The sequence below is a fragment of the Rhinichthys klamathensis genome, unplaced genomic scaffold (genome assembly GCF_029890125.1).
Source record: "Rhinichthys klamathensis goyatoka isolate OS25496 unplaced genomic scaffold, OSU_Roscu_1.1 h1tg000358l_1, whole genome shotgun sequence".
NCBI lineage: Eukaryota > Metazoa > Chordata > Actinopteri > Cypriniformes > Leuciscidae > Rhinichthys > Rhinichthys klamathensis.
The window spans coordinates 831,980-858,457 of NW_026606867.1; the positions used below are offsets into that span (position 1 = coordinate 831,980).

General features: G+C 38.1%; 2 protein-coding genes across 10 annotated transcripts in view; one reads left to right on the forward strand and one right to left on the reverse strand.

The window, feature by feature from the left end:
* The first annotated feature begins 429 nt into the window (after positions 1–429).
* dipk2b (divergent protein kinase domain 2B) lies at positions 430–6,467 on the forward strand. Its single transcript, XM_056232974.1, has 5 exons — positions 430–861; positions 2,128–2,392; positions 3,056–3,229; positions 3,603–3,891; positions 5,971–6,467. The coding sequence occupies exons 1-5, from the start codon at positions 608–610 to the stop codon at positions 6,315–6,317; spliced, it is 1,329 nt and encodes a 442-aa protein (XP_056088949.1). The 5' UTR covers positions 430–607; the 3' UTR covers positions 6,318–6,467.
* A 377-nt stretch (positions 6,468–6,844) lies between these two features.
* kdm6a (lysine (K)-specific demethylase 6A) overlaps positions 6,845–26,478 on the reverse strand; it is an 82,856-nt gene continuing 63,222 nt past the window's right edge. For 5 of the 9 annotated variants that reach the window (XM_056233022.1, XM_056233020.1, XM_056233024.1 and 2 more), the window contains 17 exons: positions 25,159–25,299; positions 24,994–25,068; positions 24,779–24,883; positions 24,212–24,598; positions 22,766–23,538; positions 19,347–19,476; positions 18,970–19,075; positions 16,768–16,973; positions 16,227–16,288; positions 16,064–16,138; positions 14,171–14,319; positions 13,935–14,049; positions 13,627–13,814; positions 9,995–10,136; positions 9,743–9,869; positions 7,906–8,076; positions 6,845–7,790 (listed from right to left, as the gene is read on the reverse strand). In XM_056233022.1, coding sequence (XP_056088997.1) covers positions 7,758–7,790; positions 7,906–8,076; positions 9,743–9,869; positions 9,995–10,136; positions 13,627–13,814; positions 13,935–14,049; positions 14,171–14,319; positions 16,064–16,138; positions 16,227–16,288; positions 16,768–16,973; positions 18,970–19,075; positions 19,347–19,476; positions 22,766–23,538; positions 24,212–24,598; positions 24,779–24,883; positions 24,994–25,068; positions 25,159–25,299 — 2,985 coding nt within the window. In that variant the 3' untranslated portion in view covers positions 6,845–7,757. Of the gene's footprint in view, positions 7,791–7,905; positions 8,077–9,742; positions 9,870–9,990; positions 10,137–13,626; positions 13,815–13,934; positions 14,050–14,170; positions 14,320–16,063; positions 16,139–16,226; positions 16,289–16,767; positions 16,974–18,969; positions 19,076–19,346; positions 19,477–22,765; positions 23,539–24,211; positions 24,599–24,778; positions 24,884–24,993; positions 25,069–25,158; positions 25,300–26,478 lie in introns of those variants that run through there. The other 4 variants (XM_056233023.1, XM_056233025.1, XM_056233021.1 and 1 more) reach the window with 2 other exon arrangements.

Below are 26,478 nucleotides of genomic sequence, written 5' to 3' on the forward strand. Positions count from 1 at the left end.
CACCGTAGACATTAAATATTTGCTTGTCTTGAATTTATTCTAGATTAGACATGATGTTATGGTTCCTTGGAAGCCTGTCTGAAACTTTTCCTTAGTCCAAAAACACTGTCTGTCATACTGTGTTCATATTGCAGAAATAGTAGGCTAAGCATAACATAATGGTATACTATTCTGAACGATAGTCCAACAACACACAGTTAAGCTTCAGTGTTTAAATATGAACATAAATTGTAAAAGATTTATCGCAATATTTTTGACGTTATTATACTATTTTTTTTTAAAAATTCTCGAATCAATATTATCTTTAAAACGCAATCTGTAAAATGTAACATTGGATTAATCAAGTTGTACAGGTGGAATCAATAATATACACAAAATGGATTAAAATCACCATTTCAGAAGAACTCAATGAGTGAAACTGGGTTTGCATGTACAGCTTTGAAATTAGGCTGTATGCAGGAGGAAGTATTACCATGACGACAAGGGTTATCTTTGTTCTCCATGTGTTTCCTGTCTAAGTGAGGTGTTTAGTGCAGGGGATATAACAGATATACCACGGTGCACACTGAAGAGGTGCCAGTTTATTGTTTAATGTGTTGGTGTGCTCATGTTAAGGCTGCAGGGGTTTTATACTGGGCTGCCACTATGGTGCTGTGATTCTGGGGTTTATGATACAGTAATGGCGGGGATATGGTCAGAGGTCTGGACATTGTACCTCATACTGGCGCTTGGTACTCCAGACCCCTCACCAGCAACCCGGGAGAAATCCCATGACTTCAGAAGGATCCTCCTAGGTTTGGATAAATGCAATGCCTGCATTGGAACATCCATTTGCAAGAAGTTTTTCAAGGATGAAATAAGGTAAACTTAGAAACTTATTATTTGCATAAATAGAAAATATCTGTCAAGTTAAAAAAAATGTTTGAGATATTCATACTACAATAGATTATTACAGGATCCTTGGATCAAAGTATCCAAATGTCCAGGGGCTTAGCCATCGTTTCAGAAGTGAGGAGGACAGAAGTGTCACGTGTAATGCCCTTTTTTCTCTGACCTTTGTCTAAAAGACAGGTTTTATTTTTTTCTTATATCTTGCTTTTAATTGCCTTAGAAAGCAAATACGCTGAACATTATAACCACTTATTTGTAGTCTGTAATATTTTCCTATTGATTAGTTTATGCCCTACAAACACTTGTGCATTAAGTCATCATGGATTTTATACAATGTAAAAAAAAAAACCCACAGAATAATATATTTGAAAGTTTCTATACTGTTAGAAAGGCTGTCAATTAGAACTGCATTATTCATTTACTTTATTGTTATGAAAATACCTAGAGATGGCTTGAAAAACACATAAACCATATATTGTCACAAACGTGTGTTTATTGTCTTAGGTTTTCATACCATCAGGCAAAATGTTTCTGCTTTTTTTCTCCTTTGACCATATAAGGGATTTCCTGGAACGTCATAAGTGTAATGACTTCTATGAGTCTCACTTGTGGACTTTTTGCGCGAGGGCGCCCTCTGGCGTCCAGTATGAATAAAACAGACAGTACATGAGAGTGTTTAGCGCCATAATGTTTACATCGTGTCAGTTTGGATAAGAACACGGTCAAGTATAAACTACCTGGTCTCTTTGAATTTAAATCTAGATTTATTCACATTGGCCCATGAAAGCCAATGATACGAAGAAAAAATGATACGTCTATGCAAATGTCCAAATACAAAAATGTCTAGATATTGAACTGAAGTAAAGATGTTCTGTTACATAACTTTTTACATAAAACTTACATAAAACTGTTGCATATCATCACTGATCTAATACAGGCCTAATATACTATATTCATGTACAAAACTCAGTTAGCAAGAGAAAACATGCTTCATCAAATATTTCTGCTTGTCTTGTAGGCCTATATAAAAGTATTCTATTGAGGCAGCAGATGCACAAAAAGGGCATTGAATGCTAGTAAAAAATAAAACAATAGAAATAGAAGGGTACATTTTTCTACAACAAAACTGTCTGCAAATGTACAGCTTTCAGTATCTAATCATTGATCTGAGTGAGCAGCATGAGCAGTGAAACCAAAAACAGGAAGCTAACGTGGACACTGATTATTTCACCGCAGGTCTGAAAGATGGCTGACTGCTCAGTCTAATCTCTCCTCAGCAGACGAGCGCTCATTTGAGGGGAACTATACAGACAGCACAGTGGGCTGGAGACCCGTGGTGCTGTCCCAGTTGATGTCTCCTCACCTGCACGAGATATCAGACAATAGCATTTGCACCTCATCAGGCAAAGGGAAATCCTGCAGCATTGAAGCCGTCCTCAGGGCCACTTCACGCTTCCAAAGTTGGGTTCGCTCCAACATACTGCTTCCCAGCATGGTGAAGGTCTGCATTTGGTCTCTGTATTCTAATATCTATTTGAGGTCAGCATTGGCTCAGGATTTAAGGTCCGAAGAATTCAATTTCAAAGCAGTATCAATTTGAAAACTGGAGGTGCCAATTTGGCACTTTTTGAAAAAAAAAAAAAAAAAAAAAATTCTCCATTGTCAATATTTCTTAAAGAAAAGCTTTGGCGAGGAAGGATAAAGGTAAAAATTTACTTCTTCCTTTAGACAAACTTTAAATAGACAGACTATGTTTTACGGGTGTTACACACAAAAACAGTTTGTTGAATCTTGTATAACAATGTAAAAACATATGTTGTCAACTTATTGATCATATTATTTGTTACAGTGCACTTTTATGTTCCAGATTTCAACTTTATTCTTTTTAATAAATGAAGATTTCTTGCTTTTTAATAACAATCACTATATACGGCACTGCTCATACAAACCTGTCAGCTGTGCTGCAATTTTGCCTATTCTAAAAAATGTAAAAATGCATCGGAGGTCTTCATATATATATATATATATATATATATATTATACTCTGTTGGACATTGTTAGTGGACAAATTACATAGTGAGAATGTAAAAAGTGTGACAGTGTCTCTAATACGTCACATTTGACTGCTTCTAATGAGTATTATTTATCAAAACTCTTTCTCTAGGGTTTGGTCACCCCGATGCTGCGCTGTCCATCTCAAAGGTTGCTGGACCGCATTGTGCGACGCTACTTCGAAGTGACTGATGTTGGCAGTGTGCAGTTGAAGCACTTCAGTGAAAAGGACAAACTCAGACTTCTTTACACTCTGGCTGTGAATCAACAGCCTCTTATACTGCAGGTATGATGATAAGTAGGCCAATATGATTAGCATGGCTCATGATTTTTAGCATGCTAGCAACATCAAGGTCATGGGTTTGATTCCCAGTGAATACATGAGCTAATCAAAATATATACTTTAAAAATGCAATGCAAATCACTTTGGATAAAAGCATAAATCTGAATGTAAACATTGTTATTTCATAGAATTTAGTGAGCAGCTTTTCAAGGGAAAGGGGCATTATCTGAGACATTTCAATATTGTTGTTTCCAAACACAGGAAGAGGAACTGTCTACCTCTATATATAAAGAAAATGAAAATATCACACATTGGCATTGCCCGCTCAAGCTCCCTCGCTTCCTGTTCAGCCCTACTTTGCCTTTTCTGCCTACAGATGTTTCCAGGCACAGAGGGCTGGCCCTTCCTGCGCTACCACGGCTCCTGCGGAAGGATGATGGTGTGGGCAGGGAGCAGACCTCTCAGGAGCCTGTTTAACTCTCCATTAGAGCGCCGCGCAGACATCGTCTACCAGCTCCTTCACATCACCCAGAGCCTGAGCGCCAACAGCCTCCAGTTCAGCCTCTTCTATACCAGTGTCTCAGAGGACATGTTTGGCACCTTGGATGATTGCAGGGTCTTCATTGTGGATGCCAGTACCATAGGGATCATTGACTTACAGGAAGGTCAGTTTGGGCTTAATCGCTACAGGTTACCTATAAATAGTTTTCTGCAGTAAAATATTCCTTTTACCATGTACACAGACAAACCTTATGAAGAAAAGAGTTGTATATACATCGACTGCCAGTTGGAATAAGCTTTCCACCAGTAAGGCAAAAAAAAAAACCCAACATATTCCTACAAACAGTTTTGTAATTATGTGCATATGGAAAGGTTCAATATATACTTATTTGCTCTTTATACTTACATATGAATTCTTTTTTTGTGCCAGGTTTCAAGTACAATTTATAACGCTCACTATACACTCACCGGCCACTTTATTAGGTACCCCATGCTAGTAACGGGTTGGACCCCCTTTTGCCTTCAGAACTGCCTCAATTCTTCGTGGCATAGATTCAACAAGGTGCTGGAAGCATTCCTCAGGGACTTTGGTCCATATTGACATGATGGCATCACACAGTTGCCGCAGATTTGTCGGCTGCACATCCATGATGCGAATCTCCCGTTCCACCACATCCCAAAGATGCTCTATTGGGTTGAGATCTGGTGACTGTGGAGGCCATTTTAGTACAGTGAACTCATTGTCATGTTCAAGAAACCAATTTGAAATGATTAGAGCTTTGTGACATGGTGGAAGTAGCCATCAGAGGATGGGTACATGGTGGCCATAAAGGGATGGACAATCGTCAGAAACAATGCTCAGGTAGGCCGTGGCATTTAAACGATGCCCAATTGGCACTAAGGGGCCTAAAGTGTGCCAGGAAAACATCCCCCACACCATTACACCACCACCACCAGCCTGCACAGTGGTAACAAGGCATGATGGTTCCATGTTCTCATTCTGTTTACGCCAAATTCTGACTCTAACATCTGAATGTCTCAACAGAAATCGAGACTCATCAGACCAGGCAACATTTTTCCAGTCTTCAACTGTTCAATTTTGGTGAGCTCTTGCAAATTGTAGCCTCTTTTTCCTATTTGTAGTGGAGATGAGTGGTACCCGGTGGGGTCTTCTGCTGTTGTAGCCCATCCGCCTCAAGGTTGTGCGTGTTGTGGCTTCACAAATGCTTTGCTGCATACCTCGGTTGTAACGAGTGGTTATTTCAGTCACTGTTGCCCTTCTATCAGCTCGAACCAGTCTGGCCATTCTCCTCTGACCTCTGGCATCAACAAGGCATTTCCGCCCACAGAACTGCCGCTCACTGGATGTTTTTTCTTTTTCGGACCATTCTCTGTAAACCCTAGAGATGGTTGTGCGTGAAAATCCCAGTAGATTAGCAGTTTCTGAAATACTCAGACCAGCCCTTCTGGCACCAACAATCATGCCACGTTAAAAGTCACTCAAATCAACTTTCTTCCCCATACTGATGCTCGGTTTGAACTGCAGGAGATTGTCTTGACCATGTCTACATGCCTAAATGCACTGAGTTGCCGCCATGTGATTGGCTGCTTAGAAATTAAGTGTTAACGAGCAGTTGGACAGGTGTACCTAATACAGTGGCCGGTGAGTGTATACACTAACATTCAAAAGTTTGGGGTCAGTACGATTTTCTTTAAAACAAATTAATACTTTCATAAGCAAAGACACACTGAATTGATGAACAGTAAAGAACAAAAAGTTCCCACAAAAATATTAAGCAGCTCAATTGTTTTCAACTTTGATAAAAATAAGAAATGTTTCTTAAGTACTAAATCAGCATATATAGATGTACAGAATGATTTCTCAAGGATCATGTGTCACTGAAGACTGGAGTAATGGTTCTGAAAATTCAGCTTCGCCATCACTGAAATAAATTACATTTTAAAATGTATAATAAATGTTATTTTGAATTGTAATATTTCTCAATATTAATGTACTGTATTTTTGATCAAATAAATGCAGACTTAGTGAGCATGAGACTTTTTTCTTTTAAATTATGTAATTTTAAGTAGACCCCAGGATGACTAGCAACCACTTTATGAAAGCTAGATACAAAAATAATTAAAAAAAACTTTTTATTCATAATGCAGCCTAAATGTACAGTAATCATCAAATCTGGTGCTGTGCTATACCTCTAATTAAATAATACCACTCCTTCTGGCAGGACATCCTCCTGATGAAGACTTGCTACCAGAACACCTTGATGTCTTCTCCTGTCTGAGTGGATCTTGTGCGAGACCTCCCCCATGTGAGACTGTCCGAGCCACACAGAGTATTACCCTACTATGCAAACATGTCCTTAACAAACTGCTCGTCCCTAATGATGTGCAGTCCGGTCAGCTTCCCAGAGCAGCAGTGAATGAGCTAGCTAACTGCGCAGACCAATCTCAGTCTGACCAAAGAATAATCACTGCCATCCAAACCTTAAAAGACATCTTACAGACACTAAGGTCATGCAGCGCTCTTTATGGATACAGGTATCCTGAATGCCTCTATAGTGACAAGTTCTAGACCAGAACTACTATGGGATAATTTTCCCAAAAAATGAAGATTGTCATTTACTAACCCTCATGTCATTTTCAAACCTGTATTCCTTTTTTCTATGTAACAGAGAATGGAAAAATGTAGCGCCAAACACTAGTTCAGATCAGACGAATGAACAAACTCCTTGCAGTGCGTAGATCCAAGAAAAAAGATCCGCACACGACAAATATGCCAACAAGCTCACAAGATTTTATTGCCCAGAGGCCAAAAAGAAAGAGCAAAAAGTGCAAGGTGCACCTGAATGATATCAGGGTGAGTAAATTTTTGGGTGGAGTATCTATTTAAGTATGTCTATGTAAAGTTCACAGATACAGTCTGAACCTGGTAGTATCTTCCTGACACAACATAACTTTATCAACATATATCTAATAAAGAATGTTTATCTTATCAAAGTATAGCCAGCAGACAAACCTTGAGACACATTATGCAATAAATAACCAAATTTATATATATATAAATAAAAAACAAATATTAGTCACACCTGAGACAAGGAATTTCATCACAAAAGGAGAATATTTTAATTACAAAGACAACTCTGATTAGTAACCCATAAACCATATCAATCTTCATGTTTCTGTACAATGCTTGCTAAGCAGTTTTATTCATGTATAGAAAATGTAAAAAGAGAAATGTTCAAAATTACATTACTCCATAAAATTTAATGGCAGGAACTCTGGAAAAAAATAACAGCATTCCATCAACAAATATTTTCAAGCAATAAATATTTATAAATAGTGTAAATTTACAAGATTAGAAATATAACACAAAAAACACAAATTAAAGTTTATTCCTTAGTCTATGTGCAACCCATTTTTCTTTGTGACTTGGCTATCCACACACCCCCACCCCCCACTTAACTTTTTCCTTAAGAAAAAGAGGCAAAAACTATTTTTAATAAGAAACAAAATTCACATTACAAATTTCTTTTTTGTTACCTAAAGAAAATGTTGAACAAAAAAGACCAGCTACGGTAGTATTTAAGAGGAAATAAAATGAAAAATAAAATAATCATGTATCAGCCCATACATGAAGTACAGAAAAACAAAACAAAAAAGGATTAAAGCAACAATAAAAAGGAAGAGTCAGTAGTTTTGAGTGATTTTGACATTTGTGGTATTTACACAAAACCATTTTTCCTCAGCAATGAGTCTATTTGTAGTTTGTGTTTCAAAGAAAAGTGGTGCTGAACAAGCTGGAACAGTCCTGAAGATGGAGACGATCCCACTTCACTCCAGTGGGCCGAAACTCCATACTTGGCAAGGTTGCATAGACAAACAGCTTAGAACCAGCAGCCTCGTGGGGTTTGCTACAGAAACCAGTGGTGTGGAACTGGGTCAGGTCTCCTGAATATCAGAAAGGGATGTGTTGCGTTCCAGGGTGTTATCCGAAGAACCGTTAATGTTAACGTCAAGACGAGGAGGAGGAGGGAAGGGGTGGGGCCTGTGGAGAGAGCAAGAGGACGTTAACCATGCTCAACGCTTGCTACCTGGGACCATTAATCGTACGAATATAAGTTGATATAAAAGCTTCATCTACAGGAAACTTTGAGACTCACTAATGTGAACTGGTCATACACTTGCATGAGGTCCTCTATTTTGTACTGCTCTAAAACCACAAAGTTCTCATGGTTAGGGCTGCATCTCCGAGCGCAGCCCTGGCAGTGCACCACATACGTCTTCCGTGAGTTGCTCTCACTGGTGACAAACAGCATATCAAAGACCTCCACCTGGGAAAGCAATGGAAAAGATCAGTTAACAAAAAATAAGAAAGTAACGAAGCAAGCATGGATAGAAAAGATCCAATCAAATGAAAAAGTAGAATTAAAATCAACTAAAATATAAAAAACCTTTCTAGTTTTTAACTAAACTAACAAAAGATTGATCGAAATGAAATGTTCACCAATAGAAATTTAGATTTAAGGCACCCACTCACTACAAGATAATGGGGCCGATTTTGGGCCCAATTCTACCCTTCCAACAATCCTAGGTAAAGTCCTGATTATCTTGATGGTTCTTCAGATTATCTTATAAGATCTTCCCTTGGTGTGTTGAGAGTGACTGAATCTGCACTGAAGAATGTCAGGGCTGCACCGATCTCTACATGTTGAATATTTACAATCAGAAATCCTGTTGTGTGGGGGGGGGGAACCCCAAGGACAAACGCGCACACACTCTGTAGTTTGTCATATAGATCGAAATGATACCAAATCAGAAAGCGAGCTGATGGAACACTGAGGCATAACAACTTCATCCAAACCGTTTTCTTTTTTCCCCACAAATTATCTGGAAAAAGCAGTCCAAACACTATTATTGCCATCACATCTTTCCCGTCGTCCTCCATGTTTGTTTACTCTAACGTCACATTTGACTGCAAGAGATTTTGCAAGATTTTCCATGTTTACAGTCAGGACTGTAGGTTGTTTGTGAATGGGATCTGTAAGTGTGTAAGTTTCATGAACTGGCCCCAATTCCAAATTAATTGAATAGCCCTGATATAGTGTGTGGTGTGCCACGATGTGACCAATACAGCACACCACACACTATATCAGGGGTATTCAATTAATTTGGAATTGGGGCCAGTTCATGAAACTGAGGCAAAATAAGGTGCCGGAGAATATGGTAACAAAGAAAGAAATAACAACAACATACTGAAGGAATCAATATATTCTATTTTGTATTTCAGACAGGTAATCTTTCTCTCAAAATCGTTCAATACTGTTTATGCATCAGTAAGTCAAGCCAATGACTAAAATATCAACTTCACATCGTTTCTTTTAGTAGGATGAAAATAATCTTATTTAAATTGTGAACAAATTATACAGAAAGCGATCAAAGAACAATCTTTCCACACAGCGCGAGTTTATCTGGACAACTCGTTATGAAATCAATGACGCACGTTACACTGCACAACGAAGCTCTTACTGTATGTACATCATCGTGTTTGCATTGGTGAAAGCATTAGAGAGAGTGCAGAAACTGCGTTGCAATGATAAGATCTTCATTCTCACGATCAACAAACTGTCATCTGCTTGCTCAATGCTCATCACGGCAACATTTTATGTGATGGGAATAGATCTAAATACTTTAAAAACTTCTCACGATTCGTTAATCTCGATAGTTATTCGAGACAGTTTCACATGTAATACGTAGCTATTTCATTTGCAAGCATGTCAGCCAATCACAGCAGTGGCTGGCTACACTGAATTCCACAGCAGACACGCCCCTTCAAACAGAGTGTTCAAATCAGAGGCTAAAATCAGGCTAGGAAAAATGCCTTTTATTTCTAAATTATGACTATTTTTGATCTAAAAAACATACTAACATTATAAGGGCAACCCAGGAAACATTATAAAATAACCCCATGTCAGGGGAACTTTAATGAAGAATACACACCTCACAGATGCTACAGTAGTGAGCAGGTTCGTCCTTGGTCCTTCCATGCCAAACTAGCTCTTTGCCAGCAGCTATAAGAGCCTCCTTCAGCATCTGACACTGCTTTAGTGTCCTCAACAAACAGTACCTGAGGAAGAGGAACAGACCATATTTAACACTTCCATTAAACTGCTTGAGTTTTCAGTCACAATAAACTGCATCATTGTGACCACTCAAAGAGCCACAATCATTAATGTGGTGCAGTAGACTCACTTGATCATCTCAAAGAGCTTGTGGTCTGACACTTTGATGTTCCTGGCCATGTTCCAAGAGAGGTGAATCATAGGAACGATGGATTTGACACTCTGGAGTTTGTTCCACTCGTAGCGTTCCACAGCTGACTTATACTGATGCACTGAAGGACGAATAAGAATTAGACCCTTCTGTCAGTTAACAAATAGATTAACTGTATTATAACTTAAGGTTTACAAATAAAATAACCTAATTATCAGTTATATATTTCACTTAACAAGACTGAAAAACCTATTTCAAAGAAAACACTTTCTTCAAAATTGACATGCACGTCTGTTCTAAAACCAAGTGAGCTGCCTACCAACACAGCATTTGTTTTGTTTTTATTCATGGTGTTTTAAATTAAATCGCATTTAAGGCATTATAGGCACACTCCAGACTTGAAAGCTGAAATGCAGGCAGCAAAACTATTCTGCCTCGTAAGATACCTTATTTCATCCAAACTTTAGGGCAGCACTGGATGTATCCTTCATAGATAAGTTGATCCAAAAATGCAAAATATCAAGAAAAAAATAATCCAAGATGGCAGACAAAAACCAAGAGAAAGGTTGACTATAAATATATTTAATTAAACACTTAAAAGCATGAAAAAAAAATCTCTTTCACCCAATATTCACACGTGTTCTTATTCAAAACAGAATTGCTAAAAAAAATTGTCTGTTTTACCACCATCTGCTAAAAATACAAATATATAAAATACAAATTAATAATAATTAATAATCTGGAGAGATTCTGTATGGAGGAATGGTCTCTGATCTCTTTTAAGGTGTTCTCCAAACTCATCAGACATTAAAGGAGAAAACATAGCTGTTATCTTGGCAAAAGGAGGTTGCAAAAAGTACTGAAACGTGTATTGGAGAAAACATTCATTTCATAATTATCCCCCCCCCATTTTCAAATGTTTTACTTCAATGAAAGGTTAGATTTCTGTGAATTCTAATGCACAAAAGGATTAACAATGCAGATTTATTTTCACATGCTTCTTTGTTCATATTTACCAAGGGTGCAAATAATTCAAACTATGACTGTATATATGTGTACATTAGGGATGTCAACGATTAATCGATGATCGATTAATTGTCGATAACACGTTTAATCGATAAACCTTATCGATCATCGATTAAGCAGGTTCATGCGCGTGCGTGCTGTTCAACCGCGAAACATGTAAGCGAGCGCACCGGAGTTATGTTTGGGACTATTTTACACCTTCATCATGACTATAAGTTTGCGTGTGCATTCGCTGCCTTTTGTTTTGTGCAAATGTAAGTTGTAATAGTTTATTTTGTGTGTGCCTATCTATATCTGATTTATCTCATATTGGATGCATTTGGTTAAGAATTGACGCAGCGTGATCTTTAGCGCGCGCAGCTCAAATGGCAATGCACGACTAATAACGACTATTGGGACTGTCATATTATATACCATTATAAAGAGAACAATATTGTAATAAAACATTGTGAATTATTTGGGTTTAGTTGCAGTGTCGCGTTGTTCCAGGAAGAGCGCGTCCACAACATGAGTCATTCTGAATGGCACGTAACTTAGTTCAAGTTCACTTGTGCATTCACGTCATTTTGTGCAGATATTATTTGTAATATTATGTTTATTTTGTATATATCTGATTAAACTCATAGGATGCGTTTCTTTGAGTTAAATAACGTGCTAGCAAAGTGCTCAACGGTTAAGTTATTCATTCAGCGCGCGCCGCTCAAGCAGAATGCACGACTAATAACGAGGATTAATTTGGGACTGTCATATTACATAACATGAGAACACTATTTTATTAAATCGGTGTGAATTCATTGGGTTTAGTTGCCGTTTTAAGTGCGTTGTTCCAGGAAGAGCACGCGTCCACAAGTCACACATTCTGACAAGCGCATCTGAGGCGGCGTTGGTGACACGTTGTGTCGTTATATTTGATTATTAAATATTTAATTTAATTCAGGGCCTGAATTTCGTTTTGGAAAATGGGGGGGAAATCCCCCCTTAGATGATTCTCATGGGGGGGATTTTTTTTTGAGGGGGAGAAAGGGGGGGCATTTTTTCAAAACAAAAATTACATTTATCTTGCCTAAATGTTTGCGCTCATTGCATTTTTACAATGGGGTAATATTGTTGTTAAGAGTTTACACAACACAAGGAAGCTTGATTTAAACTGTTTAATTAAATTGAAAAAAGTAGCACAAATAAATACAATAGAATAAAGATACAAATAAAGACAAATAAAGAGAAATGTTTTTCAATGGGTCTAACTTCATATAGGCCTACAGAAACTGAATAAAGTAATCAAATGGAAAATAACACTGGGTAGTATTTTAGTCCTGAATAAATTAAATATATATAGGCTATTAATCCTGATTCCTTTAACTTAAAGCTATATTTTGTTGTTTTGACAACTAAATTAATGAGCTAGTGCACGGATCCTGTGTTCATTATACTGGCATGCGTTTTATGCTTATTAAAAGACAAAACCGACTATGTTTAGAGTATACTCACGAAGACCGAAATTGACACAATTTTGCGTGTTAAAGCAATATAATCCGCGAAAAATAACTTTTGTTACTGGCCAGCTGTTTTTGAGGCGTATTTTCTATGAATGTGCGCATAGAAAATCATCTCAGAGAGCGTGCGAGCACTGATTAGTTTAAAATCGCTTGAATGTTTAAACTGGTAAGACTTAAAAAGACGTGCAAATGGTAAACTTCAGTCACAATGCACTGCTGGCCCGATTGTGCAAGTGAATATTCCGTCATGTCCCGACTCCTAAACGCGAGTGTGTATTATCGCCGCAGCGCTTGATGCACATTTTGAGAGAAGAGATAGAAGACGCTGAACACTCACGCTGTTTGTGAAATTGCGCCTGGCAGATAGTTGTTAAAAGAATGATTTGATTTTATAATCTGTGTGGATTACGATTGCGGGAATTTCCTGCATTATAAATGGGAGACCTGTGGGAATTATTAGAATTATGCGCAATACCCGCCATCCCGCGCCGAAATTCGAGCCCTGAAATTTAATTATCAATCACATCGAAACATTTTACAATCCTACTAGCCCTTTATTTAGATTAAAACCATTCTCATTAATTTGGTGAGGAACATAGCGGTTTGAGCAGCATTTGCAGACGCTGTCATGCTGTTGGCCATATGCACTGCAGCAGACGCATATTGCAGTATTAAGGCTAACGATTAATCGATTAATTGATCGTTAATTTAAACGACGATCGATCATGGGAATTTGTGAAAATTGACATCCCTAGTGTACATACACAATATAAAAAAAAAAGAATAAAAAAAACATGTTTACATTTTTGTTTACCTATATAGGATGTGCAAAATATTTGATAAATATTTAAGATTGAATGTGGTGACTTTTATACAGCTGAAACTTTCTGAAAAATTTTTAACAAGATTTTTAACACAAATTGCTTCCAACGTAGAGTGTTCCAAATCAGTCACTTAAGACAATGAATAATGCTTTGGATGCTGTCTCAAGACAGCTGCATAGGTAGGCAGTGTGTCTTAGGCAGCTCATTAGGTTTTAGAACAGATCTGGTGGTCCAACAGCAGTAATAAGAAACTTGGCAAATTTACCAGTGAGTGGTCCTACATTCCAGGCAATGTTGTTGCACCAGCCAATAGCCTGAACCCAATGCACAGTGCCTGTATTGAGCCAGACCAGATCACCTGGTCGCTGGATAAAGCGATACACTGGAACATTGGCCTCATACAAGTCCTCTAGATTTGGCCACCATGAGCCCATCAGGTAATTAATATTATTCCTGCATAACAAAGAACATGTCAGTCAGTGCATGTGCAAGATAAGGCTGGCTACTATATTGAGACATACTCATTTAAGCATATAATGATTAAACAAATTCACAGTTTTTGACAGTGCTCACTTTTCACAGAAATCATTCATGACACCCCAGTACGGCTCAGGAACAGCAAACCATTCACAATCTCCAGGGCCAATATTAACGTTGACAGAGCAGAAGTTGTTATTTTCTTGATGACCTGAATGGGCAAAGAAACATTTAACATCTACACTTAATCACTATCAATGTCTGTATTTGAGAATGCTGCCTCAGTAAAAGCACAGCGAGATGTGTATGTGCTTGCGTGCCAATAAACTGACCTGGTGTCCTGCTGCCTGGGACCTTCATATAGAGCTGTACGGTGTTCATGCCGAGAATGGTATGGCCCACATGACTGAGCAGATTCCCTGCAGACACCACCCGCGCAAAGGCAGGCAGCTTACTCAACTCAGCCAGCTGCAGCTTCCACCTGCAAGGCCACAGGGCAGAGAGATCAGATACAATGACCTAATATGTCTTCCTGTTCCATCACAACTCTAAGAGTCTGTCTGAACGCTGCAAGAGGTCTGAAGAGGTCCATTTAATTTTCACATAATCCTAAGACTACAATGAAACTCAAGACCATTTTGAGGAAGCACTAAACCACATGAGGCATGCATTAAAGTGATGTTTTAAAGAGTGTTGTTAAGCACTACAGGAAGCAGAGAGCCTAAGACTTCTTTACACCATGGTAAAATTCACTGCACTTCATGAACTTAAAGCTGCAGTCCGTAGCTTTTTTGGGGTTAAAAATTATCCAAAATACATATTTGAGAAAATACATAACCAGCCAGTGTTCAAAACTATCTGCTTGCCTTAGCTCGATTCAAAGCGGTAAGCTTGTAATAATGTTTTTAATTCCAGTGGTACTGGTGGGAGATTCGACCATGTCTTTGCGTCATTACGTCACATCTGTACACATAAAGAAGGAGTCTCGGCTAGTATAAGCTATATTGAGTGTGAGGATGCTGGAGGTGGAGATTTATAGCCTTTTCTCACAGCACTTGATATAACTAAACTTATCAATTTGATGGCGGATCCAGAAAGGTTCAAACGACAATCGCCAGTGACAACTGCAGATTCACCCGCTGCCGCTGTAAAATGCAAAAGACTTCGTTTGGACTTCGGAGTGGCTAACTTACAGAAAAAAAGAGACTGCAACCGGACCCATGCGAAAAGAAGGATACATATCGGAAGGACATTACATGTAGTCACACAATGCTGACGTTGTTAACATTAACAATTTGAGAACAAAGTATAATTTGCACGGTTTTGCGTGATATGATAACTTATAAGCGATTGTTAGATTTAATCAGCGCGATTTACTGCCATGTCAGAACCAGAACAAAAGTGGATGTTTCTTACTTGTTCAGATGACATTTTCCGGTGAAAATGATTATGTTGGTCATACTTCCAAAAAGAATAATCTGTGATTCTGAATGACAGTATCCACACCGGCGCGGTGACTGACAGCCTCAGTCTCCTCAAACATTGTGTTCATCCGCGCTGTGCCGTGTCGAGGGTGTTGAAGTACAACTCACGTAAAGTTGATAATTCCGCGAATGACTGCAATTGCAGATTTCGAACAGAGATGGCGACAAAGAGGAAAAACTGCGGACTGCAGCTTTAAGTAGCTTACTGTTTTTTAAAGAACGCTTGTCCATTAGATAATCAAAAGCGTTTAAGATTTAAGCTTTTATTGCCAGATTATAGTGATTTCAGATTCTGCTAGGTGACTTATCCTATAATGCATTAAACTTATCAAGAATTACTGTAAAGAAATTTATAATGTTAAGAATTATTGCTATTTCTATTTCAAATAAATGGCAAAAACCAAAATGTACAAGAAATGTACATTTTGTACAATATATATATATATAATTATTATTTTTACTGAAATAAATTGTCTGGTTGAATGGCAGTGTATGTACGCTGTCATACTGGCCCTACATACAACTGATGCGAGAAGTGACTACAGAAGTGAGTAAAATTTTACATTTTACAACCAAATGTTGTTTCTCCAAATACATTTTTATTCAACAAGTTGTGGCTATACAATGAGTTTGGGACTTATGATGCACACAAGCATGTCTGAAACTTTGTATATCATGTTAGATGGTTGGGGCTTAAATAAAGAATCGCTCAGAGGAGGAACAAAACCAGTAAGCACTTACTTTTTCTCATCTGACAAGTCAATGTTTGTCCCAAATTTGATGTGCTTAAAGGAACCTCTTCTTCTCCGCAACACACTGAAACACAAATGCAGGATCCAGTTAAAGACTATGGTACTGTCAAAAGTGTTTAAAACATTTAGGCTTTAATGGAACAAGGACTTACTTTTCTGACGGAGCAGATTCTGTGTCTGAGTGGTCTTTCTGGCCTTTCTTTTCATTTTCCTCCTGTTGGACAATAACATTTTTTTTTTTGAAAAAGAACCAGTAGAAACCAAAGCACCAATCATGAACTGTTTCTCACTATCACTATTTCTGACATATGTCTTTTGTGATCTCGTAACACAGCAGGCTGAGACCAAACGCTTCAAGTATTTGGACTGCCTCAAAAGCTGCTAATGCACCTCTGTCAACAATCTAAGTGAAATTGAACTCCCAAAGGGCATGATAGTGACAGAAAAACATACACACACCCAAACTCTTGGCATGAAGAGGAAATATAGATTGTTGACATACTGGCCCCAGTTCAGAGCAAATGAACAATCAAGAGCATAAGATTCTGGCCATTATTTTCAAGTAGAGTAAAATGACGACCAGGATTTCTGAAGCCATGTCAAACTGAGGACACAAATGAAATATTTCTCTAATCTACATGTTTATCTAAGACAGCAAGTTTTTTTCTTCATGATGAAATGACGACAACTCACCCGCAACGATTCCTGGAAAGACGAGGCCTGGTACTGAGCGTATCTGGCAATGGTGGTGTGAGACCGGCTGCTCTCACAACGCCACATCTTCCTGCTGCCCGTCACGTCCCAATTCTCATCAGTGGGCTGAGATAACTGAGTCCTCACCTCCACCAGGTGCTCTGGGTTGGCCTCCACCAGAGTCTTGGTGGAGAACAATCCTAGGTCTGACACGAAGAGAATCAGAGAGAAAGAGATCAAATGAAGGAATAATATCTTCTATATATGGTATCATCAATGGAAAGTTACCGGTTCATGATAAAACATCTACAAAAGGGAAATGGGAAAAAGACCTAGACTGTATTTATGAGGCGGCAGATTGGCGTCATCTATTGGAACAAGCAGACTGTGCTAACCTCCACAAAACACAGGCAAATTCAATTTAATATATTCCATAGGACATACTACACCCCCTACTACAGGTTACATAAAATTGACAGCAACATTTCCTCCAAATGTCAGAGATGTAAAGTGACCGATGGTGATCTTATACACATGCTCTGGAGTTGCCCAAAGATAGAAGAATTTTGGAAACGCGTCATTGAAGTAACCTCAAGGGTAATAGGAAGTCAAATTGAACAGGACCCAAAACTATGGATCCTGGGGGACACAAGCTCTATTAAGGCGAACTACTAAAATAAATACTTTATCTTACTTGCGAGCACAGCAGTAAAAAAATGTATTCTGATCAACTGGAAATCTGAAAATTCACCATCAGTAAGACATTGGATTAATGAGCTTGTGTCTTACTGCACACCCGAAAATATATTATATAATGTGAGAAGGAAGCATGCAGCCTTTAGAGAAATCTGGGGCCCCTTCATAGACATTCTGCCTTTTCTGGAAATGCATTTGTTGTGAGTAATGTGTAGATTTATATAGGTATGTATACAGATGGGGGTATGTATAAACTATATATAGACTGTTTAGATATATAAATGAAAGGAAACTGAGAACCATACATGGGAAGAGGGTGGGGGGTGGGATGGGAAAAGTTTGTGTAATATGTGTTTTTGTTTTGCATTGATTTTATTTACTTGACTTTTTTTTTTTTTTTTAAATCATCATCCTTGTAAGGTGTGTCTGTAGGTGTATATATCTTTTGTTAAATACGACTTTCAATGTATCAAACTGTAGATCCTTCCTACACACAATTAACATCTTGTAAGAGCTTCTGTTAATAAAAAAAAAATCTTTAAAAAAAAAGAAAGACATCAAATGATGAATATGGATATAAATTAATATCCAGGACCATCAAATTGTCAGATCATAAGCTCTTTGAGATGATCAAGTGAGTCTACTGCACTCTTTGAGAGGTCCCAATGATGAAGTTTAAACAAGAAATTAGGTATTAAATAATAATAATAATAATTATTATTATTATTATTATTATAATAATAAACATTTCAATTACCAAAAGGGGATTCAATTACCAAAAGGGGAAAGTAGTGTGCAAATGTTGTCTAAATGGCTCAAATTTTCCAAACAACCAAAAATTATGAGATAATACATAACAGGTCTAAGATTGACATGCACAATAATCCATACAATGTCAGTCAGACTAAAATTTTAAAAAGTAATGTCAATTTTCCCTAACATGCCTCTACTTTCTGCAGACCATTAGAGACTATTCTCAAAGGAAAATTATATATTCCATTATGTCATTTATGAGGTTTGAAGAGCAGGTACATAAAAAGTCCATTTAAGAAGAATCTTTTTTTTTGGTAGCACTTTTTTTTTTACAGTCCTGTTCCACATGGGCATACTATGCACTTCTTATAGTTATTACAATAACTGTGTAATAGCTAGGTACTAACAATGAACCAATGTACTTGGGTAAGAACGCTGTAAAGTACACCTAAGTGCACGTACTGTAAAATAAAGTTTTTCTGTGGTGGGGATGCTTTTATGTAATGACACTTTCAGCATGCAGATGGTGCTGTTGTCATTTGCAGCCAAGTCATCTTGAAATGTGTTCCAAAACTCACTGTCTATAGCAGTGCTAGTAACATGTCTCTTGACTGTTGTAGTTTTGCAAATTACTGAGCACTAAATTTAAACAAAGTCAAATTTAAACAAAAACGCCACATCTCAATGCTCACACATGTACGCAGTGCTTTGGCAAGCACACAAATGTGCACAAGCGTTCAGAAACACGCTCACCTAGCTTGAGTGCTCCCGCCAGGCCACGGATCACTGTAACGGGGTTGGCAGCGTTTGTGCAGAACTGGTGTAGCGGCGGAAAGAAAGCGTCCCTCTTGTTCTCCAACTGCCAAGGTTTTAAAATGTATGTTTAGGTGACTGTAGAAAATAACGGCTTTGAATTTAAAAAAAGGGAGTAATAGAGCAAGCATAAATTTAGGTTCAATAAGGTTTACTTAAATATCTTTCCCATGGCAAAAGTGCTTTTAATCAGTGAAACTGGATTTTTTTTTGGAATGTACTTTGCCTTGTAAATAACATGCCGGCAGCAATGCTAGAAAGAGTTGAGGAGGACAATCCAGGCTGCACCGTGTCAGACGTCAATGACATTTACTTACATAAATACTAGGGGTGGGAGGATTGAGCTTGTCCTTTGGCAGAGGAGGGAAAGGTGGAGGTGGTAACCGCGGAGGGGGACACTTGTCCAGTAAGATGCTGTTATTGGACACACCATTCTTCCCCAGGTTTCTGCAAAATAATTTTCACGAGATATTTATTAGCACTTTTTCAGATGGTTGTATACTATAATATTATACAATAATTGATATAATAATGTTACAATTATAATAAAATAAAAATGTATATCATATTATTGAACTCATTTTGATCGAATGCATGATGCAGTGGAGAGCATAATTTCAGATGTCTTGGAGAGCATAATTTCAGATGTCTTCTTGTTAACATGACAGGGACACAGGGTAGGTAGGGCACATGTGCTGCAGCTTTCTAGACACAGATGGAGCCACAAACCAGATCACTAGAGATCAACAGCCGTTCCAGTCAAAACAAACAGTTATCATGGCTCTTATGATAACCAACGCTGCATTTATTTTAGCAAAAAAACAGTAAAAAAAAAAAAAAAAAAAAAAGTAATACTGAATTAATACAATTTAAAATAGCCATTTTTAATTCAATATATTTTTAAATATATTTATTGCTGTGATGGCAAAGCTAAATTTTCAGCATCATTTCTCCAGTCTTCAGCGTCAAATGATCCTTCAGAAATTATTCTAATATGATGATTTGGTTCTCAATAAACATTTATTATTATTAGCAATATTGAAAACCGTTGTGCATAATATTACAGTGGAAATGGTGGTACATAATTTTTTTAAAAACTGACTGACCACAGACTTGAACGGTAATGTATATAATTACTTTATTGGCCATGTATTGAAAGCAATCACACCATCCTGAAGACAACCACACAACACGTCCTATAACAGTTCCCATCAAAGCTTATACAATGACAAAATATCGCAGTTTTATGCTCAAAAAAGCAATATTTCTACTACCTCAAAATAATTAACAGCTAAACATCACCGCAAATCAATTTAACGCACAATTCAGAAAAATACACACATATACACACATATATATATATATATATATATATATATATATATATAAAATCAGTCATCAACCTAAACCATCATTTTACGGCAGCTTTAAACTAAATCAACTACGATGGATTTATATTAGACCAGGGTTTTTTTTTTTAATTCATAGACAGTGGGACTCCCTTCTAACCCCCCATAGTATGAATTGCATACAGCCTATATGAATTACACTATATGAATTACTTAAAGGCTACACAGATTCTTAATAAAGCTATGCAAGATATTCAGTCAAGAACAGTGAATGATTTTCAATTTCATTTGTTGTTTGATTAACATTAACAACAGACAGCAGCAGGAAGGCCTACATGGGGCCTCCGTCACTTCAAGACTTTATGCATTGATCCAATATAGGCTACATCATAACCAGGGGCGTCACTAGGCCCTTTTTAGGGGGGCTTCAGCCCCCCTAAACTTCTGCCTAGCCCCCCTAAAAATGTGAGATTAATGTAGGCTACACAAATTCGTGTTCGCTTCAGTCTTGTTATAATCAGATTCAGCGCGTTCTTCATCTTCAATCCGCAGCGGCGCCGACCGAGAGCATGTAAGAAACAGAGGACAGGGTGTGTGTGTGTGTGTGTGTTCATGTGTGTTCATCTTAGCCTCATTGGTCTGTCACTGCTCGTCAATGTCAGAATATTTGAGATGACCAATCAAATCAAAGTAGGCGGGCTTAATGTTCACAGACGCTGCTGCGCGCGAATTTTAACAGTGTGACTCGACGCGCACGGTCAAGTGCGAGATAAGATGTAAGTAGCTAAACTTAACATTTCATATTTTACTTTTTTTAGGTCATAAATGTTAAACGAATGACAAAAAATAATCAGGCAAACTAATATAGTTTTGTCTAATTTCGCCATTTTGAACTGAAAATAGGCTGTAACGTGACTCATGTAATGTAATAATTAGTTTACAAGAAACATTAACAAAGCCGTTTTCATCATGTTAGGCACAAGATTAATAATGAATGTGTACATATTGAGGATATAATACAAATTGTAGCCTTTAGTAAATTAAAAAAGCTCAGCTTTAGGAGGGGAAGAGAAAGGGACGAAGAGACTGAGAAAAAAAGAAAGAGTGATGGAGATGAGAAGAGAGCAGGTATTGACAAATAATCTACTGCCCACTGACATGGTTTTAAAGCTATTTCTTATCCTTTTTTGGTCTTCAAACGTCTTGAAATGCACATATCAGAGAAATAAAAAATTTTAACCCCCTACCAACCTCAAATTTAGGACCTCTGTGACTAAAGCCCTGTCTACGGCCCTGTATTAGGCATAAGATCAATAATAAATGTGTAGCCTACATATTGTGAATGCATTTAATAAACTTAATTACCTTTAGTAGCTTTCAGTAAATAAACGCGTCTGAGAAAATGATTCATAGGCAAAATCAACCTATCAATTGACCCTATGTTTACTTTCTTCACTGACAGACAAAAATGAAAAGCCTATATCAGTCAAAGCTCAGCTTTAGGAGGGGAAGAGACAGGGCAAGATAAAAACCAATAGAAAAAGAGTGTGATGCTGATGAGGAGAGAAAAATAATCAGCTGCCCACTATCCAAGTTTTTTGGCCTTCAGAACATCTTAAAATGCACATATGTAGATCAGAGAAATCAAAATTTTCTCGGTGAGACCCCAAACCCCCTTATTTGCCCTACCTCACATTAGGGACCACAGTTATTATAAAACCGTGCCTTTGCATCGTAATGAAAATGGTTAATAGTGATCTTTAGATCCTAAACTAAAGTGTTACATTTTTTTTATTTAAAAAAAAAAAAATCATATTGGGGGCTTAGCCCCCCTAAAATGAAAATCCTAGTGATGCCCCTGATCATAACGCAATAAGCCAGAAAGTGAACGTAATTCAAACTTTGGATGTGCACCACAGAAAGCTGCCTATCAGTACCGAATTCAGTTCTCTTTCACGGTTTATTGTGCTTTCAATAACTCAAGCACGTCCCGCTCTTCTTCTCATTCGTCCATGTTTCTTTGCTACTCTATCATGTTTAAACAGTCATGCGCTGCACGGATATATACATATAATTTATATAGAATAATCTCTATCGATTGGCAAGGTCATATCGCCCAGGCCTACTCCGCACCTCCCCTGACATGCTCTCAGGGCGCCATACCCCACATTTTATAAACCCCTGTATAAGACAATAGAGAGTGGTGTGGTTGTGGTCTGGGTGTCATTTGCATGCAAGCAAGAAGAAAAAAAGAACAAAAAAGGTAATCCTGCTGGGGTGGCTGAAGAAATCAATAAAAAAAACAGCAGTAACACAAATACTGTGAAAAAATACAATATCTACCTAGAATTCTGACAACTAGCTGAATACAGGGAGGAGTCAATTACCTGCATGCTTTGAGCACATCACTGGAGCTGGGGTAGATGGAGACAGAGGACCACGGGGCGAACGAGGGAGGCGTCGGTTTCCTACAAACCAGCGGAGATGCCACCTTCAAGGGGCTCTGAGAGTTCTCCAGACCTTTGCCGTTGAGCGTGGGACTGTTAAGGCTGTTAACACTGTTCTGAGCGCTGTGATGGTCTGCCGATTTGGGTGAGGGTGTGGCCGTGGACATGGCAGAACACGGAGAGGAGGCCACCGAGTTTTCCTGCGCCTTAAGCCCTGGGTGCAGACTCGGGTGAACGTTGTTAACCTTTGTGCTGGGAGCCGCCAACCCACCGCCATTACTATTATTACTATCATTGGCTTTTCCAATCAACAAGGCAGAGAGTTGAGGATTGTCTGAACTAAGTACACCTGGTGAGCAGGGTTTCGCCCCAGCAGCGTCTGCCTGGCCCTGATGGACGTGATTAGGCAGTCCTTCTGCAGTGGCAGTGCTGTTAGGCGTCCCTGCGGAATGCCCGTTTCCTGAAGGCTTGCTCTCTTTGGTGTGCACCATGCCTTGCTGTCCACCTGAGGTAGCAGAGTGAGGGGAGCTAGGCGAGGGGAGGTGATTGTGACTGGCCTCCTGCGCTAACGTGTCGCTGGCTGTGGCCAAACGTCCGACCTGATTTGGAACGCCAGTGCCGGCTGCCGGGGTAGGCTGGGAAGTCCCAGCAGAAGAGAAAGGCTGCTCACTGTTAGGACCTGCTGAATGTGAACCTGGACTTTTCTGAAGCCCCTGCAATAAATAATAAGGAAATGCTAGATTAAGGAGGGCATTTGTTATTCAACTTTTCATACACTACCGTTCAAAAGTTTTGGGTCAGTAAGATTAAAATTGATAAAAATTGACTAAAAGTGAAAGTTAAAACTTTAACATTACAGCACAAAAATTCTATTTCAAATAAATTTGAATTCTTTCTATTCAAAGAATCCTGGAAAAAAAAGGATCACTCTTTCTGTAAAAATATTAAGGAGAACAACATTGATAAAAAACAAAAACATGTTTCTTGAGCCCCAAATCAGCATATTAGAATGATTTCTGAAGGATCATGACACTGAAGACTTGAGTAATGACTGCTGAAAATTCTGCTTTGCCATCATATGAATAAATTATATATTAAAATGTATTAAAACAGAAAACAAATGTATGCAAATAAAATAAATGTAGCCTTGGTGAGCACAAGTGACATTTCTAAACCCATTTAAAAAAAAAAAAAAAAAACCTTTAGTGTACATTAATGTTGTGATGACCAAATTCACTTGTAGCATTTAAAATTGTTGACTGTAGTTTTAAATGCATTATTTTGAATGAATTCCTAAACAAAACGGTATCGAATTTTAATATCGGCCATAACACGAAAATAATTAAGATTTTATCATATCGGCCAGGACCATATCATTAATCTCACCTGAGTGGAGTTGATGTGTTGGCTTTTCCACGGTTCATCATCCATGCTGCTGCTGGTGGGGGTTGTGCAGTTATGAGGTAGTGCGTTTTGCCGCAAGTAAGGCACATTTCCGTTGCTCCTCAATCCTGGGAGGTGATTATTGCCCACAGAGACGGCATCTGTGTTACCCAGGGTTCCCGCCGTGCTGCATGGGGTGGGGCTTGCAAGGACAGGTCCGTTGGCTATTGGCTGAGCAGCGCATTGTGAGTGGGCACAGGGTGTGCGACAAAGAGGGATGTGTGGATGGTGAGGGGATGATGTGGAATTAGATTTCATAGGCAGTGAGGAGTCCGCTACAGGACCGTTGGACACATTGGGTCGTATCTGACCCATAGCATTCAGCCTCATCTGTTGGATAGAGCAAGAGCGTTAGGCAAGGCAACTTTATCAATATTAAAATCTCAGTAAAGTAAAGAAACAAAGACTAGAGGGCACAATCATGATTTCACTTTCACAACCACTCATACACTACCTCTAGCCTATCTCAAAGTTTGCAGTCTGCTTTGCGCCACTATAAATGATCCATACCTGCTGATTCTGTTGCATTAGACTGAGCTGCTTTTCCAACTGTTCCAACATTTGCAGCTGCACTGGCTTCAGATTGGCCCTGTTGGTCCGTAACTGTTCCAGAAGCTGTGTAAACAAACCACAGAATAATAAAAGTTTGTTTAGCCCCAGTTGTAATAAATACATAAATCTTTCACATTAAGCAGTTTAAAGATATAACATTTGGATCTACAAACCTGAAGTTTCTGTGGGGTTAAACTCCAGTTGGGGACTTGATGACCTGGATCATTTGCCCAGGAATCTGGTGAACTCTGATGGCGAGACAAGAAAATCGTAAATCAAATATTTCCTGTCAGTTGTAATCGATTAAACAAACTAAAATGCTGTCTGTCCCTCAGTACCCTGGCTGGACTAGCAATCCTCTTCCTTTTGGCCGGGCTGGACTGGTCGTCTGTCTGGTCAGAGAGCATATGAGAAGGAAGAGACTGGCCTGGGATTTGGGACTGTGCTTCATTGCTCTGATGAGCATTGCAGGTGGTCTGCTATAAGCAACAGATATAGAATTGCAGCTAGGACAATTGCACAAACATTTCACTAAATTAACCCAAATCTTTTTTCTTTTTTTTTGCACCACTGAAGCATTGGTATTGGTTATTGTCAGACAGTGTCATCCCACTCCCCAAGACAATAAGCAAAAAGGCAGACAAGAGAAAATTTATGCTACCTTTCTCACTCTCAATTATATCAGTTAAATATATGACATATGTAAAGAATTAGAAGATTTAAATGGTTCCCCAAAATTAGTGACAAATATGTTGAAACAAAGGATGATGTGTGCTGATGAGTGCTATGGTCTAATGAACTAGAGGAAATAACTTTAAACTTTAGCAGTTTAAGATTATTCTCCAGAATCAATGTTAACAACAACATTGTTCTGCATGACTGGAAATTAAGGACCTTTTAGTGGTACTTAATCATGAAGTCAAGCCTTACCACACATTTTGATGTTTCATTAAAGGAATGTTACAGGTTCAATACAAGCTAAGCTCAATGACTGCATATGTGGAGATTAAGAAAAAAAAAAAATGTACATCTCATTGGGCATTATAAACATTATGTGCTTGTGTTGATTCAACAACTGTCGCACATGTGCAGTCACACACTACCGTTCAAAAGTTTGTGGTCAGTAAGCTTTTTTGTCTCTTTAATGTAAAAACAGTAATATTGTCAAATATTGTTACAATTTAAAGAACTGTTTTTCTTTTTATTAAATTAAATGTAATTTATCCCTGTAATAGAAAAGCTGAATTTTCAGCATCCATTACTCGTCTTCAGTGTCACATGATTGGAATCATTCTAATATGCTCAATAAACATTCGTGATTATTATCAATGTTGAAAATGGTGGTGCTGCTTAATATTTTTGTAAAAACAGATTCATTTTTTTTCATGATTAGGGATGGGAATTGATAAGATTTTACCAATATCAATGCCACTAACGATTCTGCTTATCGATCCGATTCTTTAACGATTCTCTTATCGATTCCTGATAGCACTGTGTGGGAAAAAGTAGTCTTTTTCGGGGGAAAAACAAGTTGTTTTATTTGTTTTAAAGCTTACACTTGACTAAGCAAACTGTACTTTTTATGTAATTTATGTAATAAATGGAAACTTATTGTAAAGTGTTACCGATTAGTTATACACCGATTAAACGTCCCGTGA